Raw genomic sequence first — 21570 nt, forward strand, 5'->3', positions numbered from 1 at the left:
AGGAAGGGGCCTATTGCCACATTTGGCTTAGATGCCCAACGCTCCTCCCTTTTTGGGAGAGACCTTAGGCATCTGAGCCAATCAGGGCCTTAGGTCTCTCCATGTACATCCCAGGGTACTTTTCCTCTGAATGTTTAAATTAAACTGGTAAACGTGAACATGATTTTATTCTTACTGAAATAATTTTTATTATTATTTCTTTTATTTCTTTCTTTTCTACTTTTGCACAGAGGAACTCCCTCATTGGGTGCTGTCAGCAATGAAGTGTTTAGCAAATTGTGAGTATCATAACTTCAATAATATAATTCTCCATTGCCCTTTAAAGCACTTGGTCTTACTGATTTGATCCTGGACATATATATAGAAACTGGAAAAAAAAATAGACCTTTTTCTTTTTTTTTAATTCTTTATTCATTTTTCAAACTTACAATAAGTGTATAAGCATATAAAATTTTTAACTTAAATACAACACTTAATAATCTGCAAAAAATCAATTTAGAATTTATCTCCACCCCTCCCCCTTAATCAATAATAATCTTTGAACACATAAAAACATATTATAGTCCCCATCCTTACATTCCATACATTTATACAAAAACCAAAATCGACCTACCCTCCCCCCCACCTTAGACATGCATATTTAAGGGGAAAAATAGTATTCATTCGTTACAATAATTTGATATAGGCTCCCAAACATCCTGAAATTTTCTTAAATACCCCTCTGTGTGGCTATTACCCTTTCCATTTTATATATATGACACAAAGAATTCCACCAGAAACTATAATTCAATCTATTCCAATTATTCATAATATGTTGTATGACAACTCCTGTCATAATAAGTAAAAGCTTATTATTGCTAGAAGATATTTGACTTTTAGCCCTCATTGACATGCCAAACAATACAGTATCATATGATAATGCCACCGGATTTTCCAATAAACAATTTATTTGACCCCCATATTGATTTCCAAAAAGCCAAAATCAATGGACAGTAGAATAACAAATGATCTAAAGTCCCTACTTCAAGATGACATTGCCAGAATCTATTAGATCTAGAGCTATCCAACTTCTGTAAACGAACTGGGGTCCAAAATACTCTATATAACAGAAAAAAAATAAGTTTGTCTCATAGATGCAGACACTGTACATCTCATCCTCAAAGTCCAAATTCGTGGCCATTGAGACGCAGTAATTTGATGCTTAATCTCAATGCTCCAAATGTCCTGAAGACCAGATGAGTACCTGTTCCTGTTATGGAGCAGCATGACTTTGATGCTCCTGGATGAGCTGTCAATGAAGAGACACCATTCTTCGGGTTACAAGTGATTCCAATCGCCACAAACAGACTGGTTACAAAATGGCAAAAGCAGAACCCATCTTGATGGGTGAAGAAGGTAGAAAAAGCTTGGCGATGCTTTCTCTGATCTGTGACTTGCACATTTTCATCCAAAAAGTTCCACTGCTTGAGCCTAGATGTCAAAAGGTCCCCTGAATTTACTTAGCTTGGAATTAGTCTGGAATGTTTTGCAAAAAAGGTAAATTTCAAAATATGAATGTCCTGGTCAGAAAAGCAAAGTTTGAGGGAAATGATAGCCATTTTCTGTACTTATTATTCAAGAAAAAAAATAAAATTTTCTTACATATTGAAATAAAAAATTTTTATTTTTTTTTTCTGTTTTAAGTTTTTTATTGATTTTTTCACATATCAACAAGTGTTATAAATTTTCCATACATTTATCTTAACAATACACTTGATATCTCTATAATGTATTTTATATAAACCATATTTTATATTATTTTTCTTATGAATTTATATAACATATATATTGTAATGATTTTATCAATTATTATTTAATTATGAACCCTTTTCTCTCCCTTTATCACATTAATTTCTCATAGGACTATCATTCATTCATTATGATATATTTTTTATAATGTATAATAAAGAGAATAAATTCTTTACCCCTTCCCTCCCTCCCTTCTTTAACCATTATCTTATTATGGGAAAAAATTAAAATCAGTCATTGCAAAAATCTGTTAATGGTCCCCAAATTTTCTTGAACTTATCCATATATCCTTTTTGTGTTGCAAATGTACGCTCCATATTATATAAATGGCAAACTGAGTTCCACCAAAAATTATAGTTCAATCTGTCATAATTTTTCCAATTATGTGTAATTTGCTGTACTGCTACTCCAGTCAATATAAATAAAAGTTTATTGTTATTTGATGAAATTTGACTTCGAGCTCTCATTGCAGTACCAAACAGAATCGTATCATATGTCAAGGCTACCGGATTTTCTAACATCCTATTAATTTGAGGCCAAATTGATTTCCAAAATATTAATATGAATGAACAATAGAATAAAAGATGATCTAATGTCCCTGCTTCAAGATGACAATGCCAGCATCTATTAGACTTAGAGCTATCTATTCTATGTAAACGTGTGGGGGTCCATAAAGCTCTATGTAAAATAAAAAACCAAGTTTGTCTCATAGAAGCTGACAATGTGCATTTTAACCTCCAAGACCAAAGTCGTGGCCATTGAGATGCATTAATCTGATGCTTAATCTCAATGCTCCAAATATCTCTAAGACCATTTTTTTTCTTTTTATGTACGAATCCAGATATTAATTTATACCACATTGCGGCCTGGTGACCCATGGAGTCTATCTGAAAACATAAGAATTCCATACTATGATAGTTATTAAGATTTTTCCATTCAGGGAACCCTACCTGAATGGCCTGCTTCAATTGCATCCATCTGAAATATTGTGATTTATTCAAACCGAATTTATTTTGCAATTGTGAAAACTCAAGCAGTTTACCTTTATTCATTACATCCTCTAAAATATGAATTCCAGCAATCATCCAATGTTTCCAGATAATTTTAAAACCGCCAACTTTGATCTTTGGATTGAGCCATATTGGTTGAGTCGTTGATTTAGTTATTGGAATAGGAGTTAGATTACTTATATATCTTATAGTTTTCCAAGTATCAACAAATATTTTGTGATCCTTATATAACCTTATATAAACGACTGGGTAAATTCAAAAATAAAGAATGTTCCTAAATGTTCATAACAAGAACCAAACTAATAAAGGAACAGTACAACTACTTCAAAAAATCTTTAAACCGGTGGTGCTCAGATTCCAAGATGGAAATCAAGAACTCAATGTGGGGACTCAGCCCCACTCAGCCTTATATAACCTTGGCATTTGAATACTGATTACATGACTCAGACGTAAAGGAAACATTAATCTCCATTCTAACCAGAACCAATCTGGTATATGTTCAATGGGCTCTGGGAGGATCCAATACATACCCTGACGCATAATATAGGCTTGATGGTACCTATAAAAATTTGGAAAATTTACCCCTCCCTCCGCAATTGGTCTTTGTAAAGATACTAGAGCAATTCTGGGGGTTTTTCCAAGCCAAATAAATTTTGTTAACATCTTATCCAATTTTTTGTAAAAAGACCCCTGAAAAAAAATTGGTATCATACCCATTTGTAACAAACTACTGGTAATATCATCATTTTTACAGTTTGCACTCTCCCCCACCAAGATATGCATAAAGGATTCCATTGTTCACACATTTCTGACACTTTTTGTAATAAATTTTTTTCATTAATTTTCATAGTCTCATCCACAGTTTTTGTAATCCAAATTCCTAAGTATTTTAATCCTTCTTCTTTCCAAATAAAAGAAAATGAGTCAAATAAACTTTTTGTACAATGTACATTGAGTGGAAGCACTTCTGATTTATTCCAGTTTATTTTATAACCTGAAAATTTTCCAAATTTTTCAATTAATTCAAGCAAATTTGGAATAGTTGTTTCCGGATTTCTCAAATAAAGTAAAATATCATCCGCATATGCTGATAATTTATATTCTCTATCTGAATGCGGAATACCCTGTATCTCCCTTACCTGTTCTATTTGATATGATGCTTTTTACCAAAATTTAAATTTTGATAATGTTTGTTCATGAAGACTCAGGAAGGTAGGACTTTATTGAAATATTTGATGATCTTTTTATTCAAAAATGTTGTATCGACAGTCATGAACCCAGGGCTAATTCAAGGCCCCCACCCCTTATATCTCAGTTTCTAGCATCCCTCCTTCCAGCTCTCCCACTCCTTCAATATGTGGAGTTCAGGGCTTGTCTCCTTTTCTCCATGGCAGCAATGCAGCTGTTAGCAGTTGCAGGAGTTGCATCATATCCAATGTGGGAACTTAAGCTTCAATATATGCACAAGGCCTGCTAGCTTCCCCCTCCCCACTCCCTCTGAACTTCTTGTTTCAGAGAGGTTGGGAACCATCAGGTGTTAAGCATGTGCCAGTACTCAAGACCATGCACCAGTCACCATGCATTTTCTGAAGCTGCTTTTTCATTGCCCCAGAGGAGGGTAGGTAAGCCCTGAACACTTTAGGGTAGACAGAGGGAGTTAAAATGGAGAGGGAATCTGGAGACCTATTTCCAATGCCACTCCCTTAAATGGAGTTCTAGGCATCTGCCTTGTGGATGGGCCAGCACTGCAAGAGCCCATTTTAATGGGTTCAATAAGGAAATGTACCGTATACGCTCAAATATAATACAACCCTAATATAAACCAAGGTAACCTTTCTTCCCTTCCCCCCCCCACCAAAAGGAGGATAAAAGGTTGACTTGAATATAAGGGTTTATATTAGAGAATGACATGGGGACCGTGTACCGCGGTAAACTGTGGTCACCGCAGTAAATCCACAGTAATGGGGACAAGACCTTTCACCGCCCTGTAGAAGCGGTGAAAAGTCTTGCTCCTGTGGTAAAAAAAATTGCGCCCGTGTCAAACTCAGCATTTCCTCCCCAGCTCCTCTTGGGCCTATTTTACCTTCAGGAGCCACAATGAAGACAGAAGGAACCCAAAACCAAAGCCTGAGACCAATGTGATGTGAAGAATAAAATTACCAGACAACAAAAGTAGAAAAAAAAATGTATTTTATATTTTGTGATTAGAATATTTTAGATTTGAAATATGTATCCTGCTAGAGTTTGGTATTAGACATAACTGGGAACTGTAAAGCTTCTTTAGCTTCTAGCTGGCTAAGGGCTCTCTCTCTGACCAGGGGGGTAGTTGCCCTAGTTGCTCTTCCCTAACACTATTCCTGCCACGTGTGACTGAAGTATTCTATTAGCTTGATTTTTCTATGTAGCATTCTATGTAGCAATTATGTAGTAATTTGGTTTGTTCAGTTTTCATAATAGTGGAGGAGATATTTGTGAAAGGGAGGGGAGACAGGGGTTTTGTTGATCCTTGCTCTGTATTGTTTGTGTTTATAAAATGACAGTTGTACAGAATAGTCTCTTTTTATACTTTAATAAAATAAGCTCATTATAAAATCATAACTGTTCAAGGCTTGTGCGGGTGGGATCTAACAATTTGTGGGGTGGAGGTGGGGATGGGACAGGGACGGGAACTGAGCTCGCGGGGACGGAGACTGAGCTCGCAGGGATGGGGCGGGAACCATGATAAAATTTTTCCCATTGTCATTCTCTAGTTTATATTCAAGTGCCCTGCCCTGCCAGTCCCTGCACCCAGCCTTCTCCCTCATTGCCTCCCTGCCCTGTCAGGCTCTGCACCCTGTACCCCCTCTCTCCCGGTCCTTAACAGGCCTCCACTGAGCCTACCGTAAGCCCTGCTGGTCTAGCGATGGGCCGAGGCAGGAGGGATTCCTCCGCCTCCTGTCCCAGCCGACCCTTAACAACTCTCATCTCCATCCCGCCTCCCCAATTAGTAAAAAAGCATACCTTTAAAATCCCTGGTAGTCCAGTGGTGAACTGGAACAGGAGCGATCTTCCTACTCTCCTGCCCCATGCAGAGCTACTATATGAATGGCTGCCGTAAGTCAACGAGACAGGAGGTAGGAGAGATCCTTCCTGTCCTGTTTCACCGCTGGACTATCAGGTCTTACGGCAGACCCAGTGGAGGCCTGCAAACAGGTCCAGGATGAAGGAAGTTGGGTGGGCGCTGACCTGAATATAAATCGAGCACCCATTTTGGGCCATTTTTGGGCTCAAAAATCTTGGTTTATATTTTAATATATACGGTACATCTGTTATACAGCACTCAAGTATGCTTCTTTTTTTTTAAGCAATTAGCAACTTTCCATGTTATTTTTGTGTGAACCAAAACTAAGTTGCCTAATACAGAGATAATTGTTTAAGTATTGTGGGTTTTCCTTTTTCAGGGCCTAATTGCTCAGATTTGAAGCAGCCAATGTATGTGGGTTTTGAAAAGGATGTCTTTAAGACCGTAGCAGATTACCATAGCTATTTGAAAGAACCTCTTCTTACATACCAACTTTTTGATGCTTTTGTAAATGTTTTGGGTAAGTGCCATAAAGTGTGAAGTACATTCTGTGTGAAAATGCATGCTGTGAGAGTTTTTCATTTTATGTTGGATTGGACCTCCAATGGGTTTTCAAGGTATATTGCTACTTATAATTAATGTATTTATTAAAATGCTATTCAAATAATGCTATGTCATGAATAATTCTGTTGCAAAGTCATAGGAGCCTATACTCATAGGTGAATTACCTCTGGCCACGATTTGCTTGCAGAAGAATGTTAATCACATCTTTCAGCTCCTCCTCCTTTACTAGTGGAGTATAGTGCCCTCTTTAGTTTTTCCTTCTGAAAGGGAGTTGAGAAAGTGTGTTCTGATCTGCTCTGTTTGTATTTTCTTATTTTCAGGTTTTTTTCATCCAATTTGTGAGGCTTTGGTGCCCAGAGGTCCCCCATGTGGGGCAACTCTACCTGGAAGAGGATGCAGACTCCGCAGGGGCAACCCCTGGGAACACCTGCTGAGCCAGCCTGCTTTGTGTATGCTTGAAGCTTGGGATCCATTCCACTGGGAACTAGATTGCCTTAGAGGCATGAGCATAGGCTATGGGGCCCCTGTGTTAATCCCTTGGTGTTTCAGGAAGTCGGCTGCATTTTAATCTCCCTGCATTGTGCCTTGAGGATTCGTGGGGGTTGAGCTCACAGTTGGTGCCAGACTGACTGGCGGCCCGAAGATCTCCAGTTCTGGATTTTTTCTGGAACAGTTTTGAGGCATAAAGTCTTCTCCTTTCAGAAAGGCTACAGAGTTGACATAGGTAGGCACCAGCACAGCACAGTGAGTACAGCCCATTATTCCCTATAGGAAAAATAGGGGTGAGAGGGTCTGAAAGTTGCTTTTTTCAGGGTTTCTGGGGCCAGAGATAGAGTCCTTCTCCTCCAAAACCCCCTTCCTTGAATTTTTTTAACTTGAGGGGAATCCCCACAGTCCATTTTTGATGCAAAATCACTGGTGACAGCTATTTTGGATTTTAAACAATTTTTTTTTCTAAAGTTTCTAGCTGCCAGAAAACCCCTCAATTTGATTCAAAATTGACTGGAATGAACTCTTCAGGCTGTTCTACCCCTGTATCATGCCAGTTTTGTGCTGGATGGTTGGCCGAGGAGTGTCTGTGTGCCTCAGAGCATGTGAGGGAGAGGCAAGAGCCATGGAGTTAGCCTCCTCTGAGTCCTTTAGGGCTGAGGAACCATAGGGAACCCAATTTTCAGGGACAAAATCCTTTCTTAGAGCCCATTTTCAGTGATGGCACAAATTGTGAGTGCGTGGTGCTACGGAGCCCAAAAGAAGCCAATCCAAGGACCTACAGAGGCTGCCAGTCCAGGGGTTTACCCCTGTTTTATGTTAATCTCATATGGAAAACTTATTGTATAGCTCCAGAATGCGCTGTACTGCCTGCGAGTGCAACAGCTGTGGACTGGGGAGTGATCCTGCCCCAATAAACCTCCCTGCAGCTAAGGGATCCAGCTACTAGCCTAGGTGACCCAAACAAACAGGACTGGGAGGATTGGAGGTCAGACTCCATGCCTTTACTGTCACAAGGCACAGCTTTCTCTTGGGGGATTCCAGTTCCCTTGCAGGGACTAGGAGTCAGGAGGCGATAGCGGCTCTTGACCAGGGAGAAGATCCATCTGTGTTCTGGCTCTTTAAGTCTGCTTCTGTTACACATGTAACGGATGTGCTCAGGGAGTTGAAGCTGAAACCTCAACAGCCATTGATATCTCAGTGCATAGTCATGAGCAGCTCAGATGCTCAGACCACCTTTTTTCCCCGTGCATTCAGATATCACCTTGCACGTCACAAACCACTGGGAGTCTCTGGAGGGCTCCCTAAGGGTGGCCAAAACTATGTCCAGACTTTTCTCTGTGGCTTCTGAGTTTCAGCAGCTGTTTAGTCAGCTGAAGATTGATTCCTCCATGGCTGAAGTAACCAAACATATATCCCTCCCTTGTGAGGGTGGCATGATGTTAAAAAAGATGCACAAGATCGTTAGGTAGACGTGGTCCATTAAATTACTATTTGATGGTCTAGCTTTGGGAATCAAGGCTTCAGTGGCAGCTTCATTTGTAAGCACTTTCCTGCCACACCAGGTTTCAGGGGACATGGACGTGTGCCCCCAGCTAGTGCTAGAGGGGGTGGATTATCTGGCGGACGGTCTATATGACATCAGAGTCATGAGCAAGGTGTCAGCATATGCTGTTTCTGCCTGCTGAATGCTCTGGATCAAGCAATGGGAAGCGAGGAACAGCTTGAGCTGGTGGTTTAGAGAGGACTCTGTTGAAGGACATATCTCTCAGAATCTCCTCTTGGGTGATCCTAAAGACTGATGCCAGCTTATTCAGCTGAGGAGCCCATTGTGATGATCATCCGATACAGGGCCAATGGTCCTTAAATTGTTTGAAGCTGCAAGTCATTTGAGTCATTAAGGCTATTGCCTTAAGGATGTTGGAGACCTGCCTGGAAGGCAAGGCAGTTAGTGTTCTCAGGCAATGCTACTGTGGTGGCTTATGTGATCAGACAAGGAGGCACCCAGAGTGTTCCATTATGACTGGAGGCTCAGATGTTCAAGTGGGCGGAAGCTGACTTCAGGCGATCTCCACATCTCATGTAGTGGGAGTAGAAATGGTGCAGGCTGACTTTCTCAGCCAGCAGACTATAGACCCGGGAGAATGGTTTATGTCACAAAGAGCGTTTTATAATGCGACATTGAGGAAGGCCGACGATAGATTTGATGACTTCAGCCAAAAACGTGAAAGCAAACTGCTTCTATAGCCGAAGAGATGAACCAGGCAGCACAGGGTTGGATGCGTTGGCTCAGCCCTGACTGGAAAAAAGGCCATTTTATGTACCACTGTGGCTCATAGAAGGCCAGATTATCCACAGAATCACGTCTCAACAGGGCCTTATGATTCTTGTAGCCCCAGACTGGCCTCACCAGCTTTGGTATGCGGATCTAGTATGTCTGTGGGGTACCTCAGGGGTCTCTGCTCTCACCAGTACTTTGCAATGTTTATGAGCACCCTGAGTACTCTCGCTTTTGCTGATCTCTGCTATCCTGTGCTATCTCTGCTATCCTGTGCAGACGATATATTCCTACTAATCCCGCTTTATTCCAACACTAGGGAGTCCTGCAAAAAAGTTTCCAACAGCACTGAAAATATCTACTTCGGGACAGTCTTGAACAAACTAAAACTAAATACCACCAAAATCAAGCTTTTTTGGTTCCACACCACTGCACAGACAACACCCACGGTCCTGACCCTATCCACTGGCGAGACATTGAACATTGAGAAGACCTCCTGCTTGATTCCATGCTTTCCTACAAACCCCAACTTTCCAACCTCAGGAAATAAAAGGTTCTACAGTTTAAGACAACTGAGATTGATCAAATCTTAATCTCACTGCAACAACTTTGCTATTCTGGTACAAATGAGTGTCCTAACTTAATTTAACTATTGCAACTCCCTATATGCAGGCTTATCCTCCTCCCAAATGCACAAACCCCAATTGATCCAGAACACTGTAATCCGGCTGATCTTTGGCTTAAAGTATGACCATTTCACTGCATACTACCACATACTCCATTGGCTGCCTATAAATGCCCACATCCTGTTTAAAGTGTCATGCATTGTACACCATGCGCTAGGCACCAACATACCAGAAGAAATAACCCACCCATTCTCGTCTTCCCTCTTCACCTCAGGATTCATAACACCCATCAGCTCATCATCTCCTCTTCAGGGGAGTAAAGTACAAGCAAATATTCAACATCCTCTTCACATACATTACTACAATAACCTGGAATGCCCTTCCAACATCCACAAGAATTGAATTACACCACCTCACCTTCAGGAAGCAAATTGAAAACTTACCTGTTTGACAAATTTCTTTCAATGTAATGTCCCAGCTCTCTCCCTGTAATACTGCTGTCCTCCACAGTGTAGTGTGGCTGCTCCTCTTCTGCAACAGTGTATCTCCCCTCCTTATTGTGATGTAAACTTTTTTCCTTCTGTAAGAATGTTACCCTCTTCCACATTTAAACTGTAGATATTTCCCCATGATACTGCATGGGCCTCTCATCTTGTGAATCGCCTTGAACCTGTTCTGAAAAAGTGCAATCAAGAAATCCTGAAAACATCAGGTCTTCAACAAGGCAGATGCCTCAAGCTTCCAGTTCACACGGTGCTTCTCAGTCAGAGTCTGTTTCCCATGGAAAACCCAGATCACTTTGGTCTTACGACATGGCTCTTGAGCGCACAGCCTTGGCATGCAAAGGTTATTCGGAAGTAATTGCTATTCTTCTCCGGGCTAATAACCCTTCAACAGTGGTGGCCTATGCAAAGATCTGGAAGACTTTCCAGTTCTGGTGTGTCAAAGATCATGTAGATTTTAAAAAAGCCTGGCAGTAGCATCTCTCAAAGATCAAGTGGCTGGTCTCTCATGCTTCTGAGTTAGAGGGGAAGGTACCGCTAGCATCTCATCCAAATGTAACCAGATTTTTGAGAGGGGTGTTCAGGTTGCAGCCTCTAATACACCAACTCTTTCATTCATGTAATCTTAATATCATCATGAAGGGTCTTAGCCTCCATATGAGCCCCCCTGCAAGAGGCATCCCTCTTGGACTTTACAGTGAAGACAGTATTTCTCATAGCAGTAGTCTCATGAGAAGGATCTTGGAATTACAGGTTCTTTCATGAAGCGAACCATACCTCAGGATCATAGATGCTGGAATTTCCTTGCATATGGTCCTTTCCTTTCTGCCAAAGATTGTTTCAGCCTTCCAGGTCAACCAAGAGGTTCTTTTACCCACTATTCAGTCTGTGGGGAACACCTAAGCAAGATAGGATATTGCAAAGGATGGATGTGCGAAAAATTTTACTTCATTGCCTGAAAAGGACCAATGACTTTCGCCTTTCCAATCATCTGTTTGTTTTAATCAGTCAGTCAAGATGAGGCAAACCAGATTCCAAGGCATCTATTGCCAGATGGATTTGCCTGGTAATCTTGTTGCCATACATAGGCTGTGGCAAACAGCTGCCTATCTCTATCAAAGTTCATTCGACCAGAAGTGTGGCATCTTCATGGGCAAAGGCTCAGGCAGATCAATCTGAGGAGATTTGTAGAGCAGCTACTTGGTCTTTTCTTCATACTTTTACAAAGTTCTACAGAGTGGACGTGGCAGCACAGGAGAATGATTCTTATGGGTCTTCGGTTTTGCAGGCTCACTTGTCCCACCCTAGACATCTGGCACTGCTTTGGTATGTCACCTAGAGTACAGACTCCTATGTCTTTGCAACAGAATGGAAGATTAGGTTCTTACCTTGATAATCTTCTTTCTATTAGAAGAGATAGGAGTCTGTATGAACCCGTTCTGTCAGTTTTTCAATGTGCCTGCTTTCTGCCTCAGACAAATCTCTAGTCCAAAACTGGAGTTTTTCTCATGTTAGTTGGATGAACATGTACAAATAAATTGCAAATAAAGTAATGAATTTGTTGAGTTTTGCACCCTTTCTGTGTTAGGGCTAGTTGCACACAGCAGGTTGGTTCGTTGGTACATAAATGTTGTAAGTTCATTCTAATTATTCTTCTTTCATGACTTACAGAGTAGAACAGAAATGTATTGTGGGAAGTTCCCTGTGCCCCTCCTTCTGATATCTTTTTTCATAATGGAACTGGACTGCTTTGTTACAAACTGAAGTGGGTGCTATACTCTACTGGTGAAGGGGGAGATGCTGAAAGATGTGTTTAACAAGCAACTTGCAACCAGAGGTAATTCTCCTATTTCTTCTAATAGAAAGAAGATTATCAAGGTAAGAACCTAATTTTCCATTATGGCAATTTAACTAACAATTACTCTCATAATGTCAATATTAAAAGACTTTATGCTGCTTAAATTGCTTTGCAATGAAAATCCACCCAATGATTCCACAGATAAAACGGCTTATGTTGCTTTCCCATTAGTTCAATTTAATCTTAGGACAAATTTAAATTCAGACAATTTACTTCTATATTCATTTTCATTCTGAGCCAGCTTTTATGCCAGATGAATATTTTAAATATAACTGTCCTAGTAATTGATTTTATTAAAATATTTATTATCCCAGGACAAGCAGGCAGCCTATTCTCACATATGGGTGATGTCATCAACAGAGCCCCGATGCGGAAGCCTCGCAAGCAGACTTGCTTGTAGAAACTAGAAGTTTCGAGTCAGCTGCACCGCAAATGCACGAGTGCCTTCCCGCCCAGCACAGGGCGCATCTCCTCAGTTCTCAGTTTTCCGCAAAGCCGAGAAGTCCATCTTTGACTCTCTGCGTTCAACTTACTATACTTCATGCCTTCTCTCACCGCGGTTTGTGTTCTTTTTTTTCACGAATCACTGTATTTCTTTTATTTCTAGTTTAAAAATTTTTTTTATTTCTTCCATTCGGCTGCCGGGGCAAGTCGCACGGCCACAGCCCAGGGGTTTCAACTTTGCGGCGGCTGTTTTTCCTCCTATGTCCGGCCAGCAACAGGCTTCAAGAAGTGTAGCTAGTGTCAATGTGCGATTTCTCTCATGGACCCACACAGTAGGTGCCTCAAGTACCTTGGGCCAGACCATTAGCCGAAGTCGTTTGAGCGCTGTGCTATTCTTCAACCTCGAGCCCTTAAACGTCATCTACTTTCAGTGGAGAAGCTCTTCGGGATGGATTCGATCATTTCCTCGACTCCGAAGCCGACATCGGTCTCACCTTCGACCGAGAGTCCTCCTGCCTCCACTGCTTCGACCTCGAGCCTCATCAGATCTTCTTCGTTTACAGCAGCTCTTTCCTCGACGACGTCTGCTTTATCTTCCCTTATATCCTCAGGTCAGATAGCTCAGCAGAAAGTTCCAGTGGTGTTGCTTAAGGTGCCTAAGATTCCAAATCGAAGCACATTTCCACTGCCTCTGTGGAACCTCCAGCCAAAGCAGGTGGTCCGGTTTCAGACGCGGATCCATCCTTGCCGGCTTCTTTCCAGACCATGTTAGAGAAGCAATTCATTCAGTTCCTCACTAATATGGGACCGAAGCTTGTTACTCTACTCCAGACTGGGCATTCTGCAGACTCCATCTTCCTATGCCTCAGTCTGAGCCTACACACTCTATGCAGGGAGCAGAGTCTCTGCGAGTGTCTGGTCTGGCATCTATGCACGTGAAGCAAGGAGCAGATTCTTTGCAAGTGCCTCGACAGGAATCCTTACACTCCATAGAAGGAGCAGAGTCTTTGGGAGTGCATTGAGGTTCCTCCATCAAGCCTCTGGAGCTTTGATCCACAGCTTCCAGCCCTATCCATTCCTTGATGGCATCGACTGCTTCCATCTCTGAGGCGAAGTCTCTTCAATCTTCGAGATCTGCTTCCAAGCACCATTCTCACTGACGATCAAGGCCTTCCTCGAGACATACTTCCAGGCATAGCTCTTCTTCCAAAGAGCGTCCTTCTTCAACTAAGCCTCGATCTACACCTTCCAGTTCTACTAGACCACTGACTCCTTGATCAAGGTCTCTACTTCCACACCTCGAGGACTCAGGTTTCGATTGCTTTGTCCAAGTCTCCCTATTCTTTTGATACCTTTTTTCCTGCCAAAGCTTCATCTTCAACCCAGGCTGCCTTGATGACATTGAGTCCTTCTCGAGGCAAGGCATTGGCGTATCAGCTATCTTTCTTCTCTTTTCTTTGTCAGATGGCTATTGACTTGGACCTTCAATTGGATGCTGGTTCCAAATACTCTAAGGAGTATCTCGAAGTCATGCATCTTCCTCAACCTCCAGCAGAGTCACTTAAGCTTCCTCTTCACAAGCTTTTGTCTCAGACTTTTACCAGATGCATGGAGACTCCTTATGCAATTCCAGCTGTTCCAGGCAACTTAGACTCCAGATATAAAACTCTCCATTGCAAAGGATTTGAGAATTCAAAGTTATCTCCCCAATCCCTACTTGTGGAGTCATCCTTGAAAAGGTCCCATCCTTCCAAGGTTTATGCTACTGTTCCTCCTGGAAGGGAAGGGAAAATTATGGACAACTTCAGACGTTGCATCTATCAAAATGCCATGATGTCCTCTAAAGTTCTTAATTACAATTTCCATTTTATCACTTATTTTGAGTTCCTCATTGCTCCTTTGCCTAAATTTCTCAGTTATTTAGATACTTAAAAGCACTTTGAATTTCAAGAAGTCATAGCTTCTCTATCACAACTCAGATTACATCTACTTCAGTCTTCTTACGATGCCTTTGAGTTGTCTGCCAGGGCGGTTGCTTGTTCTGTAGCAATGTGCCACCTTGCCTGGCTTCATACCATTGACATGGATCCTAATCTTCAGGAATGCTTGGCTAATATTCCATGTGCAGGCAATGACCTCTTCGATGAATCTATTGAGGCAGCCACCAAGAAATTGTCTGAATATGAAAAATCCTTTCCTTCTATTATCAGATCTAAGCCAAAGCCAGCTCCTGCCAAGCCTGCACACCCTCCTCCTATTTACCAGAGGCGTTTTGCTCCGAGAGCAGCTCATTACACTCGCCCTCCTCCCAAGAAACAGCAGAATCAGAAGCAATAGAAATCTCAACCTTCTGCTGCACCTAAGGCTACGCAGCCTTTTTGATTGTTTAAAACAGAGCATAACCTCCACTGTTCTGTCTCTGAACTATCTTCCCCCTATTGGAGGTCGTCTTCATTATTTTTATCACCGATGGGAGACAATCACATCCGACCTCTGGGTGCTGTCAATCATCAGGGAAGGATACTCTCTTCATTTCACTCAGGTTCCACCAGAGCTTCCTCCAAGAGAGTATCCTTCCAGTCCGTCCCAGACTGCCCTTCTTCTTCAGGAAGCTCAAGCTCTGCTTCGTCTCCGTGCCATCGAACCAGTTCCTTTGGAACAGCATAACAGGGTTTTTTTTACTCCGTTACTTCCTTGTTCTGAAGACAGGCGATCTGCGGCCCATTCTGGATCTCAGGGTTCTCAACAAATTTTTAGTCAAAGAAAAATTTCACGTTATCCCTGGCATCCCTTTATACCATCCTAGATCAGAACGACTGGTTATGCTTTCTGGAACTCAAGGAGGCTTTAACTCATATTCCCATTCATCCTGCCTATCGCCAATATCTCAGATTTTGGGTGGGGAATCTGCATTATCAATAAAGATTCTGCCCTTTGGCCTGGCTTTAGCTCCCAGAGTGTTCACCAAGTGCCTGGTAGCTGCAGCTCTCAGAAACCATGGTCTTCAGGTATTTCCCTACCTGGATGATTGACTCATCAAAGATTCAACATCTCAAGGGGTTATTGTAGCGACCCAATGGACTACGTGGTTCCTACAGAGTTTGGGATTTTAAATCAACTTTCCCAAATCCCAACTTCAACCCTCTCAGAATCTACAATTCATCGGAGCTGTTCTGGATACTATCCAACTCAGAGCATTCCTTCCGCAACAACGTCTGGAAGTCCTCCTTCAACTCTATCATACAGTGTCTTCCTGCTCCTCCATATCAGCGAGACACATGATGGTACTCCTGGGTCACTTGGCCTCCACAGTACATGTGACTCCTTTTGCCAGACTTCACCTCAGAATTCCTCAGTGGACCCTGGCATCTCAGTGGACGTAGGTTTGCGAACCACTTTCTCGACACATTGCAGTCACACCTTCATTGAGACAGTCTCTCCGCTGGTGGATGTTTTCTTCCAATCTCTCCAGAGGCTTGATGTTTCAAATGCCCCCTCATCAGATGTCCTCACAACAGATTCCTTGACTTACACTTGGGGCGCTCATCTCGCTGGTCTTTGTACTCAGGGCCACTGGACCAGTACAGATCATCAGTGTCGCATCAATCTGTTGGAACTCAGAGCGATTTTCAAGGCTCTCAAAGCTTTTCAACATCTTCAAGATCAGGTAGTCCTCATTCGGACGGACAACCAAGTCGCAATGTATTATGTCAACAATGTAACCACACTGCTGCCCTAGACCGGGGCTCAGCAGCACCCTCTGAGGTTACCGACGAAAGTACAATAGCGTGTGACCCAGGCTAGAGTCACCCTGCAGGTTTTCCACAAAACTTAATCAATGATTCAGACACAGTGGGTAGTAAGGCGAAAGTGAAAACTTTTACTTTTTCAAAATTAAAAAGTCAAGAATGGCATACATAAATTTATTTTTGATTGACTATTACCCACTTGTACGATATGAAAACGAATAAAGATTTTTTTTTATTTTTTTTTTAAAAGAATGGCATACAGTTCAAAATAAACAAGTGAGCCTTCGGGACAGTAAGGGAATTTTTCAAGTACCTTTCTTATTTCTAATCTTAATGTATATTTTCTGTAAACCGCTTAGAACCTAACGGATGTAGCGGTATATAAGAAATAAATTACATTACATTACATTACAATGTCCCAACTGGAAACAAAATCAATTCAGAAGAAAACTCTTGACAGCCTTCAGGATTTGTATTCTTCCAAACAAACAATTCTCTCTGTGACCTGCACTTTCACAGAGCAGCTTTATTTTACAACTTTCTTTTTCCAAAAAATCTGCTCCTCAGCAGCACTCAGGTAAGTTCATAGTGTTCAATGATTCCCAGAGATAATCTTATTCACTCCCACTCTCTGGTCAAACATACACAAAAATAAAGCCTCCAGCTTGAAATCTGTAACAGGGCTGGGCAAAGAGGAGACTATTAAGCTTGCCATCAAAAGCATACAAAATCGCTTTCAAACTTCCCTCCCAGGTCTTGGCAAGCTTCTCCCCGCTCACTCTTAGTTTCAAACAATAATTGTACAGTCCTGAAAAGTCTTTGCCAGTGACTAGGAGCAGAAAAGAACCTAGCCACAAAAATAAGGAAAACAAAACTCACAGCGACTCAGCACAGGCTGCACGAACTGTTATTCCCACTTCCATGGCTTCACATACTTCTCCAGGAGGAAGCTCCATTTGTACCTCCATGGCAGCCTCTTCTTCAGCTACTGGCAAATCTGAGGACATTCCTGCTTCCTCAATCTCCATCGGGTCACAGCCATTACCTCTACTTAAGCCAGGCAGATTCTCAGTGAGGATCACCTCAGCTTCTTCCCTAACCTGCCTGCCTGCTTGTTCCAAACTGCTGGCTTTTCTAGTAAAGGGACACGCCCTGCTCTGCCTGATTCAGCAGGGATCCTAACCTCTCTTGGGTGCCCCCAGTGGTGACCCAGATACTGTTTTCCCTGTGAGTTTCTGGTTCTGCTGAGTTCCTGAGGTGTGTGCCAAGTTTTCTTAGCCCCTGACTCTGACTGGTTAGTAGGCCCGGGGAAATCCATATAGTGACTAGACTGGGTCCTGGGCATTTCCTTTCGGGATTTCCTATCCTTCCTTCTAGCTTTCTCTGGGACCTTGGCAGGCACAATGCCTGGCTGGTCACAATAAACAGGGAGGGATGGGATCTTCCTCCCTTTGTCAAGAAGCTCTGAAGATTTGGGACTGGGCAATCCGCCACAACACCTTCCTCAAAGCTGTCTACATCCAAGGGGCAAAAAATTGCTTGGCGGACAATTTGAGTCGTTTTCTGCAACCTCACGAATTGACACTCCATTCCTCGCCTCTTCATCACATTTTTTCACAGTAGGGAATGCCTCAGATAGATCTCTTTGCAGCTCCCCACAACCACAAACTGCCTTAGTTCTGCTCCAGGTTCTATTCTTCTCATCGCCTCGAAGCAGATGCTTCTTTTTTGGAATGGATGAATCTCTTCCTGTATGCATTCCCTCCATTCTCATTCTCAAGACTCTTGTCAAGTTAAAGAACGACCATGCCACCATGATTCTGATTGCTCCTCGGTGGCCGAGACAACCTTGGTACTCCCTTCTCCTTCAATTTAGCAGCAGGGAGCCATACCTTCTTCCAGTTTTTCCATCTCTGCTTATACAGAGTCAGGGATCTCTGCTTCATCCCAACCTGCAGTCTCTACACCTGACAGTTTGGTACTGCTCAACATAACTCCTCTTCAGTTTTCTCAATCTGTAAGAGACATTTTAGAGGCTTCTAGGAAGCCTACCACTAGACAATGCTATCGCCAAAAATGGACTAGATTTTCTACGTGGTGTTTTTCTCACGATAAGGAGCCTCAACATTTCTCCTTATCTTCTGTTTTAGACTACCTTTTGCATTATCCACCTCTGGCCTCAAGTCTACATCGATCTGAGTCCATCTCAGTGCAATTGCTGCTTTCCATCAGTCTATTGAAGGAAAACCTCTTTCTGCTCATCCGGTGGTTTCCAGATTCATGAAAGGACTTTTCAATGTCAAACCTCCTCTCAAACTACTTCCAGTGGTTTGGGACCTCAATGTTGTTCTTACTCAATTGATGAAGCCTCCATTTGAACCAATGTCTACGGCTCATATGAAGTATCTCACTTGGAAAGTGGTGTTTCTCATTGCCCTCACTTCTGCTCGAAGAGTCAGTGAGCTGCAAGCTTTAGTTGCTGATCCACCTTTCACTATGTTCCATCATGGCAAGGTGGTCCTCCGTACTCATCCTAAATTCTTACCTAAAGTGGTTTCAGAATTTCATCTCAATCAATCCATTGTACTTCAGTGTTCTTTCCAAAGCCTCATTCTCATTCTGGAGAATCAGCTCTTCATACTCTGGACTGTAAACGTGCTTTGGCCTTCTATTTGGAACGTACCAAACTACACAGAACTGCGCCTCAACTTTTTGTCTCCTTTGATCCAAATAAGTTGAGATTTCCTATCTCTAAGCGTACCATCTCCAACTGGATGGCTACTTGTATTTCCTTCTGCTATGCCGAGGCTGGATTACCCCTACAGAGTAGAGTCATAGCCCATTAGGTCAGAGCAATGGCAGCTTTAGTAGCTTTCCTCAGATTTACACCTATTGAGGAAATTTGCAAGGCTGCTACTTGGTCCTCGGTTCATACTTTCACTTCTCACTATTGTCTTGATACTTTCTCCAGACAGGATGGCCATTTTGGCCAGAGAGTATTACAAAATTTATTCTCCTAAGTTGCCAACATTCCCACCATCCCATTCTGGTTAGCTTGGAGGTCACCCATTAGTGAGAATACCTGCCTGCTTGTCCTGGGATAAAGCACAGTTACTTACCGTAACAGTTGTTATCCAGGGACAGCAGGCAGCTATTCTCACATCCCACCCACCTCCCCTGGGTTGGCTTCTCTGCTAGCTATCTGAACTGAGGAGACGTGCCCTGTGCTGGGCGGGAAGGCACTCGCGCATGCATGGTGCAGCTGACTCAAAACTTCTAGTTTCTACAAGCAAGTCTGCTTGCGAGGTTTCCGTATCGGGGCTCCGTTGATGATGTCACCCATATGTGAGAATAGCTGCCTGCTGCCCCTGGATAACACCTGTTACGGTAAGTAATTGTGCTTTACTCTCCTCCCAGATTCCATTGCTGGCCATCTAAAGTGGTCAAAAATCATTAAATAAAATAGCATAAAATATAGAACAATAAACTAAAGTCCTCCCACAATCATTTTCTCCTCCGCCTTATTTCTTAATAGGATGGGCAAAAAAGGCTCTGTGATCAGTATTGGGAGCATACATGTTTAACAGGGTATACACTTGGCTACCCAGTTTCACCTTCAAAAGATGGTAGCACCCTCTTTATCACTAACCAACTCCCACACTTCAGCTATCAAACGAAGAAATGCCTTTTTATTACATAGGACTATATTTAATGTGGGGATGGGGAGGTATGTTATGTGATTTAATGGGTTTATTCCTGATGAATGGGATGGGTGGGGGAGAGGTCTTTTTTGACAATAATTGTTAGAATGTCAAGTGATTTGTACGCATTATCTGATTGAATTTTGTACACTTGTTGCAAGAGTTAAAACTGAATAAAGAATTAAAAAAAAAAAAAAAAGAAATGCCATAGAAAAAATAAAATAACACAGATTGGGGAAAGTAAAGGGGGACATCATGAAACACAAACATAAAACACTCTTCTGTCTCCAGTCTATTCCTTCACTCAGGCCTTCTTTATGCCATCATGGCTCAACTGTCAGCAGTAAAAAAAAGAATTGACTAAGAGCCTTGCACATAAGCACTCTGCAGAGCTGTACCAATTCTACCTTCAAAGCAGCAGAAAATGTACATCAGAGTGGGTGGGACTAGTAAAGCACTTGTGTATGAGGATCCATGACCCATTTTCTCCTCTAACCGCTCAACTGCAATGGGAGCAAAGAATGTCTGAGAGACAGCTCAGGGGATATATGAAAGAGGATTATAGAATATTGTGTGCAGTGGAACGAGTAGATGGTGAATCGCTTGTTTACTCTTTCTAAAAATACTAGGAAGCATGCAATGAAACTACTAAGTAGTAGATTTAAAACAAACCACAGAAAATATTTCTTCACTCAACAGGAAACTCTGGAATTCATTGCTGGAAAATGTAGTGAAAGCAGTTGGCTTAGCAGGGTTTAAAAAGGGGTTTTAATTTCATTAAAAGAGAAGTCCCTAAGCCAGTATTAAGATGGCTTGGGGAAATCCACTGCTTATTCCTAGGATATGCAGCATAAAATCATTTTTTCTCCCTGGGATCTTGCCAACTAGAGAGTTGCACAGGGATAGAAATCCCCCTCCGTCCCCGTCCATCCCAGCAAGGAATCCCCTCCGTCCCCACCTGTCTCCCCCATAAAAGTTATCTGTCCCCATAAAAAGCAGCAATTACTTCAGAAAGTTTTGATTTTTTTTAAGTCTTAGTTTATTTAAACCAACAATAAAATATGGAAATCAATATGGGGCCAAATAAATTGTCTATTAGAGAATCCGGTGGCCTTATCATATAATACTATTTTATTTGGCATGTCAATGAGGGCAGAGTCAATTATCCTCAAATAATAACAAGCTCTTGCTAATTATGACTGGAGTTGCCAGTCAACAAATTACATTTAATTGGAAGAATTGGAGCAGATTGAATTACAATTTCTGGTGGAATTCTTTGTGCCATATATATAAAATGGAAAGAATAATAGCCACACAGAAAGGACATTTTAATAAATTTCAGGATGTTTGGGGGCCATTGACAGATTATTGTAATGAGTAGATATCATTTTTCCCTTAATAATACAATTAAAAATAAGGGGGTAGGGATGGGGGATTTCTGATTCTGTATTAAATATTTGGATTAATGGAAAAGAATATATTATATAATATAAGTGAAT

At 41.8% G+C, this 21570-nt stretch overlaps 1 protein-coding gene across 6 annotated transcripts in view; it reads left to right on the forward strand.

Annotated features, from left to right (window-relative positions):
- DEPDC1B (DEP domain containing 1B) overlaps positions 1–21570 on the forward strand; it is a 130455-nt gene that overhangs the window by 43267 nt on the left and 65618 nt on the right. For all 6 annotated transcript variants that reach the window (XM_033930645.1, XM_033930652.1, XM_033930661.1 and 3 more), the window contains 2 exons: positions 231–278; positions 6239–6379. In XM_033930645.1, coding sequence (XP_033786536.1) covers positions 231–278; positions 6239–6379 — 189 coding nt within the window. The remainder of the gene's footprint in view (positions 1–230; positions 279–6238; positions 6380–21570) is intronic.

The sequence above is a fragment of the Geotrypetes seraphini genome, chromosome 1 (assembly GCF_902459505.1).
Source record: "Geotrypetes seraphini chromosome 1, aGeoSer1.1, whole genome shotgun sequence".
Lineage (NCBI taxonomy): Eukaryota > Metazoa > Chordata > Amphibia > Gymnophiona > Dermophiidae > Geotrypetes > Geotrypetes seraphini.